Here is a 14,405-nt window from a genome sequence, read left to right as displayed (position 1 = left end):
AGTACAACCATGGGGACAGAGCGACAAGCAGTCCTACACACCCAAAGTCAGGCGACATGGGACCAGATGATCAAAGCTCAACGGGTGCAACTCTATTTTCATCCTGCACTGGTTCCTTAGCATCAGCATATAACAGTTTCTTGTCAGTGGTGCATACTAAGTCTTTTGCCCTCTTCCATGAACTCAGCCTTGTTTCTTGTTTTCTTGTATAAATGAAAACAACCATATTAACCAAACCAGTGTCACCACACACTTTTTTATACTCTACTTGTGCAGAGACTTCGTGTTCCCACAGAATCCTCTTAAGTCTTGAAAAAAGATTTACCAAAAACCTTTGACAGTCACTTTTGCCCAAGGACAGCCCATTAAGGACTATTCAAAGGTTTCTGTTATTTCTGGACAGTTCTTTTGGACAATTTTTTCTTCCTTGTGAATCCAATTCTTTTCATCCTTGATTGCCACTTATTACTCTCCCTCCAATTATTTTTTCATATTTATTTGAGAACCAATCTGATCCTAATAATTGTTAAGCTTAACACCAAAGTCCCTGGCCTAATTGGCCAGCATTTGTACAGATTCATTTATGTGACACTGGGTATCTTTAGATATAATCCTTACCATATCTTGTTCTTAAATTCTTCCCAGGTCACATTCCACATTGCTAAGTACATATTAACCAAAAAGCTGGAAGCTCCTGCTGTATTTTATCCCTCCACAATTGACCACAAATGACACACCTGCCCACTGTCCCCTCTCTCTTTCACCTTCCCCAGAAAAGCCCACCATCCTTTATTAGAGTAAATTCTAAGCCAGACTGGGCTTTCTGTCAATCACCTGCCCCTAATCCTCTCAGTAATTTAGGTTCTGAAAATAAAAGAAAATAGAGTGGCTAGAAAAACAGCTTGGTGCCTAGTTCAGGACCCTGTGTTCCTATATTCTCCCTTGTTTGTACAGATGGAGGGAGATGCATCTGCCCTGGATACAAAACAGTCTCTTTCCCTGCCCCACACCCCCTTTGACTGACATTATTTTTTCTCTTCTTGACTATTACGGTAGGAAATTCTGCTACTCTTTGCTGCGCCAGCCACATTGCTTTGATCTTTCGAAAGCTTAAAGACCTTTCTATTACTTTTCATGGACCCTTTTAGCCTCTTAATTTCCTCTTAGGTTGTCACCAACATTGCGATGTTAGCTACGCACACCACCACGTTGGAAAGGAAAGATGATTGGGACCATGGTCCACATTCCAAATAATTCTAACTTGATAGCAATTTTTAATGTTTATCCCTGTGATTCTCAGCATCCTTAGACTTGAGGCACCCCTTGGAAATGCCTACTCCCTGTTTACACTTTTTTTTTGAATGCAGAAAAATAACAGCAATTTTTCTGCTGCAAAGAACTCAGTGATCACAAGTATAGATTTTTATGTGAACTCTCTGGATTTACTCTCTGGATTTATCTTGTGAAACATTAGCAAACCGAACGGTGCTATCATTATATGGCACCCTGTGACACCCTTGAATGGCTCTCTAGGCACCTCAGTGCTGTGGCTCACTGATCTATCACTTCTGCTAGGTAACTTGGTCCTAGAGAGAATAAGGTCTCCAGACCACCCACCCAATCTGTCAAGATGGATTGAACAAACTACTAAAAAAATTCCTCTTACCTGTTCCTTCCCTTGCATCCCTTTTTCCTCTTCTCTTATGGCCTTGAGTTTCAGGGGAACCCTTTCATCTCATATAAAGCCCTTCATTTCTGCATCTTCAGAAATAATTGGATAATTTAATGACAATTAATTGCAGTGAATAAGGACCAGCAGGTTTCATAGTCAGTGGCTGTGTCTACATGTGTGCTTAGCTGCTGAGTAGACTAATTAGCTGTGGAGTAAAGCATCACCATCTACACATGACACTATTATGCTTCGGTAAATACAGTACTGTCTTATGGTGCGGTAATTAACTGCAGTTAAACATACATGGAAACACTGACCGTGGGCATAAATTGCGTCAAGTCAACCCAGCCAGTACAGGGTCAGACTTCTACCTGTCACCTAACCACATGGCTCTACACTGTCAGCACCCTCATGCCCTAGTGAGTCTCTCTGCTACCTGACACCACCACCTGGAGCCCAAGGCTGACCCCCTTGTGCTGGCGTAAAGTGCTCTGCCCCAACCTAAATTGCTGCTGTTCTGGATGCACGTGTACGTGTTACACCCAGAAGTAATTTACCCTAGCTCAAACTTATCTGTTTATTGCTTTAAATTAACTGCACATGCAGGTGCACCCAGTATGGGTATGCAACACTTCAATCACTGATTAGATTTGGAGGAGATTCGGCCTGATTCAGCAACCAAATCTCAGCATCAGAATCAAATCAGGAGACCCATTAACCTCTCCGAATCAAATCAGAAGCCTTTGATTCAATTTGGAGAGATTTGATGATTCAGACATAGACACAGCTTTCTTTATATGTTTTTTCTACATATTCAGGGTACCAGGCGGCTTGTGAATGCTGAGATGGCGGGGTGGATGGTATGTCCTATGGGAGCATGGGGGGGGCGGTTCCCAGTGCGCTTGGCAGTGGACCTGTCAGTGCTTCTGGTCCATGTCCACTGTGGAGCATGTGGGGGAACCCCCCTTGGCTCGGCGATTGGTGCCTCCTGGGTCTGGGGGGGCACCTGGGGTCCCTCCATGGCTGATCACCGAGCTAGGTGGGTTATAGGGGGTCCACTGCTGAGCACAAGGGGGACTCCCGCACGCTCCTGTGGGACATGCCATCCACCCCAGCATTGCAGCGTTCACGAGCAGTGCCTGGTACCTCGAGGTACGTAGAAAAATCATATAAAGCTGCATCTATGGCCGAATCGCTGATTCTCCGAATCAGAAATGAATCTTCAGATTTGGAGTTGGCCAAATCGAATTGGGACAGTGATCTGAATCAGTGGAACAAATCATAGTCCCCTGAATCGGACTGAATCTGAATTGAATACTGCCTGCTTTAAACACCGCTAGCACCCAGAATATAACAAACCAACATAATGAAGATGGAATTTTTAAGCAGTGCTCCGCATCAGTCCCCTCCACAGCTTTTGTTGGTTTGTCAAAGAAGACTGGTGAAATGTTTGTTTTACTAGGAGAGAAATGTATAGGGATAGAAAGAAGGCTGTAGAAGACATGCTGTTGGCCTCTTTCCCCGGCTGAGGGCAGAGATGAGAGGTAGGTCAGCGTGGCAACAAGAACCAAAAAATGATCTTGATGACAGAATTTGCCTCTTGGAGAAACAGGTTCTCTCACTCTCGGCTTGTAATATTTAAGAATCCAACTATCCTTTGACAGATGAGCTCCTTTTTATTGAGCAGCTTTTAAATATGAGCTTCATACTGTTTCATTCTCTTATTTTTCTAAAGTGTTTTAGATTCATTTTTAACTATGAGAGATTGTCACAAAAACAATGGCAAGGGCAGGCCTGCTTATCAGGAGCTGAGACAGTAGATGTCAGCAGAGACAGCTGTAGAGGGTGTGAGAGGAGTTGATCATCCATTCTCGGGACGGCACTGTAAAGGCCATGCACTTCTACAGTCTCACAACAAAGTTGCTTTGGGTTCAATACACACTGTGAGATATATTCCAGGTGTTTGCTTCAGTTTTATAATAAGTCACCAGACTACTACACTAGATTGAATAGTGAAATTTTCTGGATACTTAGTGGCACAGTCCACTTAAATTAGCCAAAGTTCTTTCTCATTTTACCTCTGTGGTTGTACATTTATAAAAAGCTGTAAAATACATGAAATAAAAACAAAACAATACAAGCCCACTCTGGAAAAAATAGAGGCTTTATTCAACACTCCTTCAATAATAGTCATTTTAAGGGACTGCTTTGAGCGATGGCAAGTTTAAAAACCAGATGTGTTATTTTTAAATGCAGGGTATCCCTTTGAATAGTTTGAACCCATTACATAAAGATTGCCAGTTTGACACGTGGATACATACACAAGTTAGCATCATCAAATAGAAATTTACAATTTTGTCTGAAATGTACCCATCAAGCAGAGTGCTCTCTCCCTCTCTCTCTTTTAAAGAAAAAGACCTCTGGCACATCAATTGTTATGGCTTTTTGTATTAAACTGGAAAATGCATGCCATAGAGAGCAGAAATGCTGACTTCCCAGGTTTTAAATCCTAAATGCTTTTCTTAGTGAAGATGGCATTCCCCCCACCTCCCTATTCATTCTGTTTAGAAGGCAATGACAGAGATGTCCTTTAGCCTGATAAAAAGTACTCGGCATATGTAGCATTTGTGATGGTATCATCTGAAAGTGTAACCTTTGCTTTCATATGCTGTTTTTTTCTTAGGCAGAACTAGGATGTAATATTAACACACAAAACACCCAGTTTAAGAAAAGGGGTCTCATATTACCAACAATCTAGTCTGGCAATTCTATTCACTAATGACTGATTGATCTTACGTACAAATATACCTGAATTCATTCTGCTCTTCTGTGTCCTATTATAGGAATGTCAAGTTTAGCCAGGAAAATCTTTAAGAGGCAAGTGAAGTTTAGTAATGACAATAAAACCCTTTGAAACTGAGGCAGTCTTAGATTATCAACAGGATCCTGGTTTTCTCTGATAAAAAAAAAAAAAAAAATCACTAAATCTCCCAAATCTGTGATTAAAATTAAAGGTCCTCCACAGTCCCCCCAGCCCTGCTGGAGCCCCTCACTCCCCCCACACAGAGCGTTGGCCCTGCTTGTGCCTCTCCCCCCTGCTCCGCCACAGCACTGCTGGTGCTTCTCACTCCTCCCCCAGAGCCCTGCTGGTGCCCCTTGCCACCTGCCCTCAGCCCTCTGCCACCCCCAGCCCTGCTGGAGGGGGCCCCCCAGCTGCCGGGGCTACAGAGCCAGGGACCCAGGCCTGCAGCCCCGCACCCCCAGTAGGAGCCGGTGGCTGCTGCAGCGGAGCGGAACCCAGCTCCCCGCTCCTGCCTGCTGCCGGTTTGGGCAGGGGAGACCAGCTCCCTGCCAGGGCACACACTCCTGGGCAGCAGGGGGGACCTGTGCCCCCCCAGATCTGTGCGTGGGGCAGGGGCGGGGTGCGGGCTGCATGTTCGGGCTCCTGCCCTGCTGTCCTCCTCCCCCAGGGCCTCTGCAGCCCAGCAATCACAACCCAGTGCAGCAGGGAACAGCCGACCATGCAAAGCTGCTTGTTGCTGCAAGCTCCGCACCCACTGCATGCGTGCTTGCAGTGAGGGCAGCGGCATGGGGTCGCACCCCTCAGAGCTGCTGTGCACACAGGGGACACATCACCAGGGCAGTGCGGAGCTCACAGTGACCAGCAGCTTCTCTGCGCAGCTCCACTGCTCCCCGCCATGCCAGGTTGCACCCACTGGGCTGCAGAGACCCTTGGGGAGGGGAGCAGGGCCAGAGTCCAAGCCTGCAGTAGGAAGCCTACACCCACCCCCACCTCTGCCTCCACCCCATGCACAGATCTGGGAGGCGCGGGTCCTCCCTGTCCCCCGGAGGTGTGCACAGTGCTTGGGGAGCCAACCCCAACCCCAAAACTAGCTGCTCATGACCTCATCCCTCTCCCTGCTGTGGCCCTGCAGTCATGCATTGCAGCCCTGGGCCCCAAGCCCCATGCACTGTCTGGCTGGGCAGCAGCCCTAGCTCTGCCTAACCCTCTCCTTCCCTCCTAAGGCTCAATTCCTCTCCCCCCACTGCCCCCTACTTATTCGGAGGACCTGTTTTCCAGGCTGCCTAGGACCATGTGCATGTACATACACATAGTGCCCTCCCCCTGCTCCTTCCCAGCCCCCTGCAGGTTGGAACTCAGCCAGCCTGCAGAGAGCTCATCCCAAAACTGCAAAATCCTTGGGCTTCTCCAGCAAAATGAGAAATCTGCATTTGCCTCTGTGAAAAGGTGAAATCTATGGTTTACTCTATATTTCCATGGCAAATGGAAATGGAAAACCCGGATCCTTGGTTACCAGCAGAGATGCTGGTCTCTAGGATTTTCCACAGGGTGTGATACGCTGCAGGAAGATAAACCAAAACGGAACTCATGAACATCCATCTACCTAAAGACAGCAAACTCCTTTCCTCCCTCCCCAGCCAGTGCTCTCTCCAAGAAATACAGCACTCTTCACTTTCCCTCATGTGTAGAAAGCAGCAAAGGTTGAAGTCAAGAGAAGTAATCAGTAGCTCCATACTCAAGGAAGAAGTGGGGCAGAGGACCTGAGGCCCACTGTCAGCGTGAAAGGGGAACAGTGCAACCTACTTCAGGATGAAAGGGACAAGGAGCTTTAGAACTATAATTTTAGAGTGGAGAGAGTAAGTGAACTAAGCCTGGGGAAGGCAGAGAGATACACAGATGAGCATAATATTTTACATTAAGTTGTTTTTTTTATCATGAGGGTTGGTAGTGCTAACCTGGTGCAAGCTCTGTGTGTATATTCTGCACCAAGGTGAATGGTGTATCAATGGTTGCAACCCAGAAAGGTTTTAAATATAGCTGGGGGGGTCTACCTAAATCATGGGGGAACTAACCCATTTTCACAGGTTGATTGTGGCATAAAGTTCTAATTCCATCATCGTTTTGCTGTGGCCCTGCCCTCAGTGCTGATTGGCAGAGGCCCAGGGGGAGGAGGAAGGAGGGGGCAGCTGCCATCTTGACTGGTGGCTGCTCTTCATGCAGCTCTGCCTCTCAGTACTGATTGGTGGAGAGGCCAAGGCAGGGGGAGGAGAGACAAGAGGGCAGCCTCCATCTTGTCTGCTGTCCTTTGTGCTGCCCCAGCAGCAAGGACTGCTGGCTTCCACTGGGGAGCTAGCATTTTATTTTTACTACTTTTTTTCCCCTTGATTTTGAGGATTTCATGGACAATCCCAGATTTTGCAGTTTCCGCAACGTCACAAATTAAGTAGGTCCCTAAATATGGCCTGTTAGCTGAAGTGCTGAGCACTGCACCCGCAAGTACTATTCAGCACCTAGTGCATGCAGGGTATGATGCTGCTATGTGCTACAGTGACAAAGAAATTTGGTGGTTGCATATTACATGGTTGTTTCTATTAGAGCATTCTTCCTTTCAAAGGACCTGTTCGTCAAAGATTACACCTTCCAAGTCCAAAAGTATCATTTATTGTTTAAAACAATAGGACATTGTTATGCTAGGCACCAAACAAACACCCCAAAGATCTTACAGTTCTTTGTAGTACAGCTTTGAGTAGTCAACTGTTTATGGTAAGTATCACAGTCCAAACCGTATGTATTCTGTTTTATTAAAGACACGTTTCTGAGATTTAGAGGATGTGGCACATACCATATGAAACCCAGCAGATCTGATTTTGATGTCAGCACAGGTTTACTGTGCTGTAATTGATTTCCTTGGAGTTACTCCCGACTGCTGCAAGCAGGAATAGAAGCTCAACCCACATCTGGAACAGCTCTTTACAGATAAAATACTGTTAATGAATCTAAAAAACCTTTACATACAATACAAAATATACATCAGGCTCCATGATTAGTCGTGGCTAGGCCAACACAAAAGTGCAATAAAATAACTCTTTACAAAAACTGAATTAGACATGTAACTAATAAACACACCACACATAACAGAACTAGTTAATCCTAAGGGTGTAAGGTGCATACTAGTTGCCATCTTTCCCTGTACTCTGAAAATGGACTTGCTAACAGTATTATTTCCAGGCTAGGGGAAAAATCCCTTTTGTAAGGACAAACCCTGACCACCCCCCCCACCCCCCCAGTCAAGGCAAAGTGAATTTAGCCACTCACTGCCTTCTGGACAAGCTGTTAAATTAACCAAAACCCTAGATACAGTACACTGGCCTGCATATCACACCTGAAGCTGGAAAGGAAAATGGGCTAGCAGCCTGAGTTTCCCTGCAAACAATGCAAAAAAGACACAAGTGGAAGATTTTACAATCTGTTCCACTGTTAAATTTCTCCTCTGACTGAGTACACACCACTAAATACATACAAGGTTTCCACAAGTGTCTGAAGGCAGTTTACAAAATAAAATTTTGAAAAACTGTTTGACTGCATACATAATTGGCAGCAACCACTGACAAGTGATCATGTTTAAGATTCAGATAGTCTTTTTTATCCTACGAAGTGCGATATTTTCTCATTTTACTTTGTTGAAAAATGAACACCACATACATTAAAAAAACAAGTCAGCTCTTGTTCCAAATGGAACCTCCACTGGCCAAAGGATGTTCCTCATTGCTGACCGGCCATGGCTCAGTAAGTGAAGAGACTTTGAGTAGCATTTTCAAATGTGTCCCAGGCCCAGTTAACAAAGTTCCTTGGACACTAAGGAAATCCAGGAAAGTAAGGATAACACTTTTAAATCTCACTAAGTGATTTTAACTCCTTGATTTTCACATTCATTGCGGTTCTTGGCAATTTTGAATTTTTTCCAAAGTCTAACTGAACGTCAACTTTTGACATAGTGTCCCAAGTCATTTGAAAATGTTACCCTTCAAGTAACTGCCTTGAATTGGAAATCATCCCATTTATAACAGGGACTCACGAATGGTAGCATATCAGCCTACAGCTGGCACTGACTACCTGGATGGGCCAGGCTGGCCACAGCCCAATTCCAACTGGCCTCAGTCATTTGATTCAGCTACTCAGGAGGCTACTCAACGGCACAGAAGCCTTCCTCGGTAGGTACCTAGCTATACTCCAGTCTGGATCCCCGTCTCTGGGCTGTTGGCTCCTTACTCCTGACTCTTTCTGGGATCCTGGGTTCTAGCTCCTGGCTGATGACTCCATGGTGTTAAATCCTGACTACCCATGTTCTGGTCATACCCCTGATTAATCTCCTCATTTACACATCAGAGCCATAGGCAACTAGAAGGTCAGCAAATCTCAGCAACAACAGCCTTTCATTCAGGCTTAAAAAAAGAGAAAGAAATCTCCATTTTTTAAAATTTAAAATAATAAAGGCCAAGTACAGACAGTCAAAAAGTCTAAGTCTGAATTGATTCAATCTTTACAGGTTAGTCTAAACTATGTAGATTGAACCAGTAAGCAAGTGAACAGACATTCACTTTTGATTTTGAACATGCAGCCACATGCCTGCTGTGGCCCAGACCAGAAGTCAGGGGTGCGCTAAAACATGCCTCCCTGCTCAGCTAGAGCAGACAGCTTGAGCCAAGGCTAGCCTGCCCAGCCTGTAAGGGGACATTGCAGGAGAAGCGCAACGAATCCTGGGATGCTGAGGGATTGTGAGTTAACTTGAATCTGGAGGGGATCTGGGACAGAAGTTCAATAAACTGATTTAATCTAAACCAGTTAAAGTCTGATACTACAGCCATCCAGGTTTATTTTAAACTGGTTTCAGCCATTTTGAAAGTATTTGAAAGCCATTTTGAATACTGAACTTCTGTGGTGGCACAGATTTGAACTGGTTTTTGATCACTTATACTGGTTTATGTGTAATTTCTGTCCCTAACCCAAAGGTCTTGTTATAAATCAAAGGATATGGAATATAAGGTCATTTAAGAGTGTTAACATAACTAACATAAGGTCACCTAACAGGTTAAAATGAAATTCTTTAAAAAATACGACACTATCCTATCGTGCACAAAATAAGTTAACTTCTTTAAAAATTTCATGTGACAGATGTTGGTGCTGCTTACAGTGCTACTGTGTTATCTAAGTACCCTTAAGTGTATTGTACAAAATTGTACAGAGAATATATTTTCAGCTGTTTTTAGTCTCATTAACAGCTCACTTTCTAGTGCAAGGGCGGGCAATTATTGTGGGCAGAGGGCCGCTTACTGAGTTTTGGCAAGCCATCGAGGGCCACATGACAGGCAGCCCAGGCCATATAAATATTAATTTTCTAAATTTTTTACGGGCCCCGTGGGCCAGATAGAATGGCCTGGCAGGCCGCATCTGGCCCCCGGGCCACCTTTTGCCCACCCCTGCTCTAGTGTTTCCTCCCCTATAATTCACTTCATGTTCTTACTCCTGCACTATTATCCACTACTGAAATAAGGGTGGGATGATAAACGTCCTTCTCAGCTGAGTAGCCCCATTACTGTCAGTTGGACAGTAAGAGTTATGAATTCATGTAAAAGTTTTCACTACCAGTTTGCTTTCTGGACAGAGAACAGAAAGCCATGTAAATTCAGAGGACTCTGGCTCTTCCCCTTTTTCAGATAGTGAACAATAGAACATGAAGATTCAGTTTCAGATTTCAGTGTCCTGATGGTCCATCTTGCCAGATAAGAATTTGAAACCCCCGCTGTATCACAGGAGAGCAAGTCACAGTGGGTTTTCCAGCTCAGTTCCTCATTCTTTAGAAGAGGTAATACATGCAAGGAAGCACTAGGTGGAAGCATGTCCCATTTAGAAATACTTTTCCAGTGCAGTACGCTGTCACAGTTTAATTCTTGTAATCTTAGTGAAAAGAACAGAGACACGTTCTGTGGTGACATACCCATTCAAATGTTCAAAATGCACAGACTGGAATTATCATGTGCCAAATCAGGACACAAGGCCCATTTTATGAGACATTCAACTTGTAACTTTACAGAGAAAAGATTCAGATTTGCTGCAGTATATCAACCATTTCTCCAAAAGAAAGTGAATGTAGTTAGTCAATGGTAAATTGAGATTTTTTTTGTTTCCCTGGTCCTAAGTTAATATTCATCATGCATTCATTGTCTAGATCTTTTAGATAACTAAATTTTTAAAAAGTTATTTTACCAGAGGGCTATTCATATATGGCACTGATCTACCAACCAAATTAGGAACTGACAGTGTCCCACGGTGATCTGAAATCTATTTTGCTTTATGGAGCAGGAGGAAAATTCCTTGCACAATGTTACTGTCCCCAAGGCTATTTTTTTTTGCAAGGACGACAATACATAGGAAAACACTATCAATCTTTTTGAAAAAGAAAAACTGACCTGCAGTTGCTTTTACAATACAGTATCATCTGTAAAATATTTCCATCATTAAAAAAAATTTAAAATGTTTTCATGAAAAACAAGTTCAATAGTTATTCATCTTTAAGATCCTCCAGTTGAAAAACTGATTGGATTCCAGCCACTCTTTGTGGTTCAGGTGGTTAGTCCTGTATTCCCCATTAGCGTTCTCTTCAATCTTTGTCCTTTGTGAGTTCTGTAATTTCATCAACATCTTCTACATCCCTTGCCATTTTTTCATACTGTCTCTTGAAGAAACCAAGCTGTAAAATAGTTTAACACAGGTTGTCAGCCATCTCAATTATCTAATTTGTACTGGAAGGTCATGAATCCACAGTCAGACAAATACACATCAGAGTTACTCTCCTTACTTCTTACGAATATGAAGATTTGGAAACCAACAAAGGGTATTACAGGCAGAGGAAACATCTGTATGGGACTGCAGAGGCAACTCCAGCTATATTCTGTGGCTTTTATTTCAAGGAACCTGCCTTGTCAATCAGCTGCATGGATCACTGCTACCTACTGTACTAGGTTAAGATGATTTACATCAGGCACTTATTTATCTAATTTAAATGTAGATTTTCAGCTGAAAAACAAAGAAACCTGGTAGAACATTTGTCAAAACTTTTTTGGGGGAAGGGAGACAAGGGAGATGAAAAGGAAATTTGAAGGGAAAACAGAAGTTTTCTCTAACTCACATTTTAAAAACTTTTATTTAAGAAGTGCCCAAACATTTTGAGGATTTTTTTTCGTTCCTCATTATTACAAGGAATGACCCTCTAGAACAATGTAAGAGGGAAGAACATTAAGGAACATGCCATGGGAGTCTAATCACTATGACGTCCGCTGGGAAAGTTACATAGTGCACAGTCAGTCCAGCAAGTTCTTGGAGTATGTCACAGATAACCTTTTGGCACAGATAATGGAGAAGCCAACTAGAGGGGGAGGTCATCTCAATTTCTTGCTTACGAACAGGGAGGAATATGTTAAGAATGGGAAGGTGGAAGAGAACTAAGGTTCCAGTGACCAGGAAATGACAACAGTTCAAAATCCTGAGAAAAGAAGGAAGGACAGCAGAGTTGCCTTTGCAGTCCCATAAAGACACTAGTGGAAAATCAGACTTTAACACACTCAGGGAACTAGTATGCAGAATCCAATGGGAGGCAAGATTGAGGGGAAAAGAAAGCCAACAGAGCTGGCTGTACCTTAGGAAGGTCTCAGTAAGGGCATAAAAGCAGACTATCCCAATATAAAGAAAGGCTGGGAAGTGCAGCAAGAGACTCTCCTGATTAAACAGCAAACTCTTCAATGAGCTGAAAAACTCAGAAAGAAATCTTACAAAAAAATAGAAACATGTCCATATTACTATGGAAGTGTATGAGAGTATGCCATGCACATGCAGTGAGAAAATGAGAAAGGCCAAGACATTAATTAAGATACAAACAAGGGACATGAAAGGCAATAAAAGAGCATTATATATATTAGAAATAATAGGAACACTAAGGAAAGCCTAGGTTCCTTTCTAGATGAGGGGGTTAATCTAATCACTGATGAAATATGTCATGCCTTTTTTATTTTAGTGTCATGAATAAGGTTAATGAACCTAGTGAATCAGATGACAAGCTCAGTTGCCAGCAAGGAAAAGAAAGGATATAAGCAGCATAGGGCAGTGAAAGAGCAGTTTAGAGATTATCTAAGGAAGCTGGATGTATTCAAATCTTCAGAGCCAGATGGGAAATATTCTAGAGTACACAAGAAATTGGTTGAGGTAATTTGAACCACTGGCTATTCTCTTTGAGAATCCAGGGAGATCAGGTGAGATCCCCGATGACTGGCAAAGGGCAACTATCATACCCATCTTTAAAGAAGGAAGGAGAGGAGAATCTGGAGAATTACAGACTGGTCAGTCTGACCTCAATACCTCAAAAGATCATGAAGCATGTCATCAAGGAATCTACTTCTAGGCATCTACAGGAGAACAAGGTGATCAGGAACAGCCAGCATGGATTTACCAAGGGCAGGTTATACCTAATCAACATGATTTTCTTGCATGCTTCCCAATCCCCTGTGCTTCCCTAGACCAGGCTGTACTATCCAATAAGGCTGTGTGAAGCTTCGGTTGCTGATTCAATTCGGCTGAGATTCAGCCCTATTTGGCAGCTGAATCTCTGAATCTGAATCAAATCAGGAGACCCGTTAATCTCTCTGAACTGAATCAGAACCCTCCGAATTGATTCAGAGAGATTCGATGATTCAGACATAGATACAGCTTTAAATGTTTTTTCTACATACCTCAAGGTACCAGGCGGCTCGTGAATGCTGAGATGGAGGGGCAGATGGAACGTCCACGGGAGCATGGTGGTTGTGGTGGGGGGGGGTCCCAGTGTGCTTGGCAGCAGACCCAGAAGTAGATCAGAAGCACTTCCGGTCCACTTCTGGGTCCACTGTGGAGCATGTGGGGGACCACCCCCCTGCTGCCCACCCCCCAGCTTGGCAACTGGTGCACCTGGGTCTGGGGAGGGCAACCTTTGTGGCTGATTGTTGAGCCAGAAGGGCATGGGAAGGGGTCCCTCACGTGCTCGGTGGCATTCCTGGAAGTGGACCAGAAGTATATCCGGTCCACTTCTGGGTCCACCGCCAAGCATGTGAGGGCCCCACCCCCGCCGCACTCCTATGGGATGCTCCATCTGCCCCACCATGGCTGTGTTCATGAGCTATGCCTGGTACCTCGAGGTATGTAGAAAAAACATTTAAAACTGTTTCTCTGCCTGAATTGTTGATTCTCTGAATCAGCACCGAATCTTCAGATTTGGATTCGGCCAAATTGAATCACTGTCCCCCGAAGCATGCTGAATCTAAATTGAATACGACCCGCTTCACACACCCCAACTATCCATCCCTTTGCAGGCCAGATCAGGCCAACAGGCCATGGGTTGCTGATGCCTTATTTAAAGAATGGGACAGAGTGCATGTTTAGCAAATCTGCAGATGACAACAAGCTGGATGGAGCTGCAAACATTTTCAAAGATAAGATCAGGATTCAAAATGGTCTTGATAAACTGGAGAAATGATCCAAAAATAATCAAATAGGACACTTGTACATGTGATCAAAATTGGCCATTTTTGCAGTTTAATTGCATCACACTGTACACATGTGGGTGGGTTTATGATTTAAATGGCGGCACCCCCGTGGGGCCACCCTGGTGAGGTGCAAGATGTGTAGGTGCTGCCCCAGCTCACAGGCAGCACCCACCAGATGCAACTCTTCCCTGAGTCTACGCACTGGAAGCCCACCAGGTACTGCTCCCTGTGTAGGCTCAGTAAAGAATTTGATCTGGTGGGTGCTGCCTGCCAGCTGGGGCAGCATCCGTACAGCCAGCACCCTGCCCAGGTGGCCCCAGGAGGTGCTGCCGCTGTGAAGGGAAGGACTGCTCCCCCCTAC

The 14,405-nt window shown here is 44.3% G+C and overlaps 1 protein-coding gene across 1 annotated transcript in view; it reads right to left on the bottom strand.

Annotated features, from left to right (window-relative positions):
* Positions 1–7,557: 7,557 nt before the first annotated feature.
* ITGA2 (integrin subunit alpha 2) overlaps positions 7,558–14,405 on the bottom strand; it is a 114,751-nt gene continuing 107,903 nt past the window's right edge. Inside the window, exon 30 of the mRNA XM_090038060.1 lies at positions 7,558–11,223. Coding sequence (XP_089894186.1) covers positions 11,134–11,223 — 90 coding nt within the window. The 3' untranslated portion in view covers positions 7,558–11,133. The remainder of the gene's footprint in view (positions 11,224–14,405) is intronic.

Source organism: Crocodylus siamensis, chromosome 3, assembly GCF_052110815.1.
Source record: "Crocodylus siamensis isolate JL-2025a chromosome 3, ASM5211081v1, whole genome shotgun sequence".
Classification (NCBI taxonomy): Eukaryota; Metazoa; Chordata; order Crocodylia; family Crocodylidae; genus Crocodylus; species Crocodylus siamensis.
Note: the sequence above shows the minus strand (reverse complement) of the source record. Positions and strands in the feature narration are given on the sequence as shown.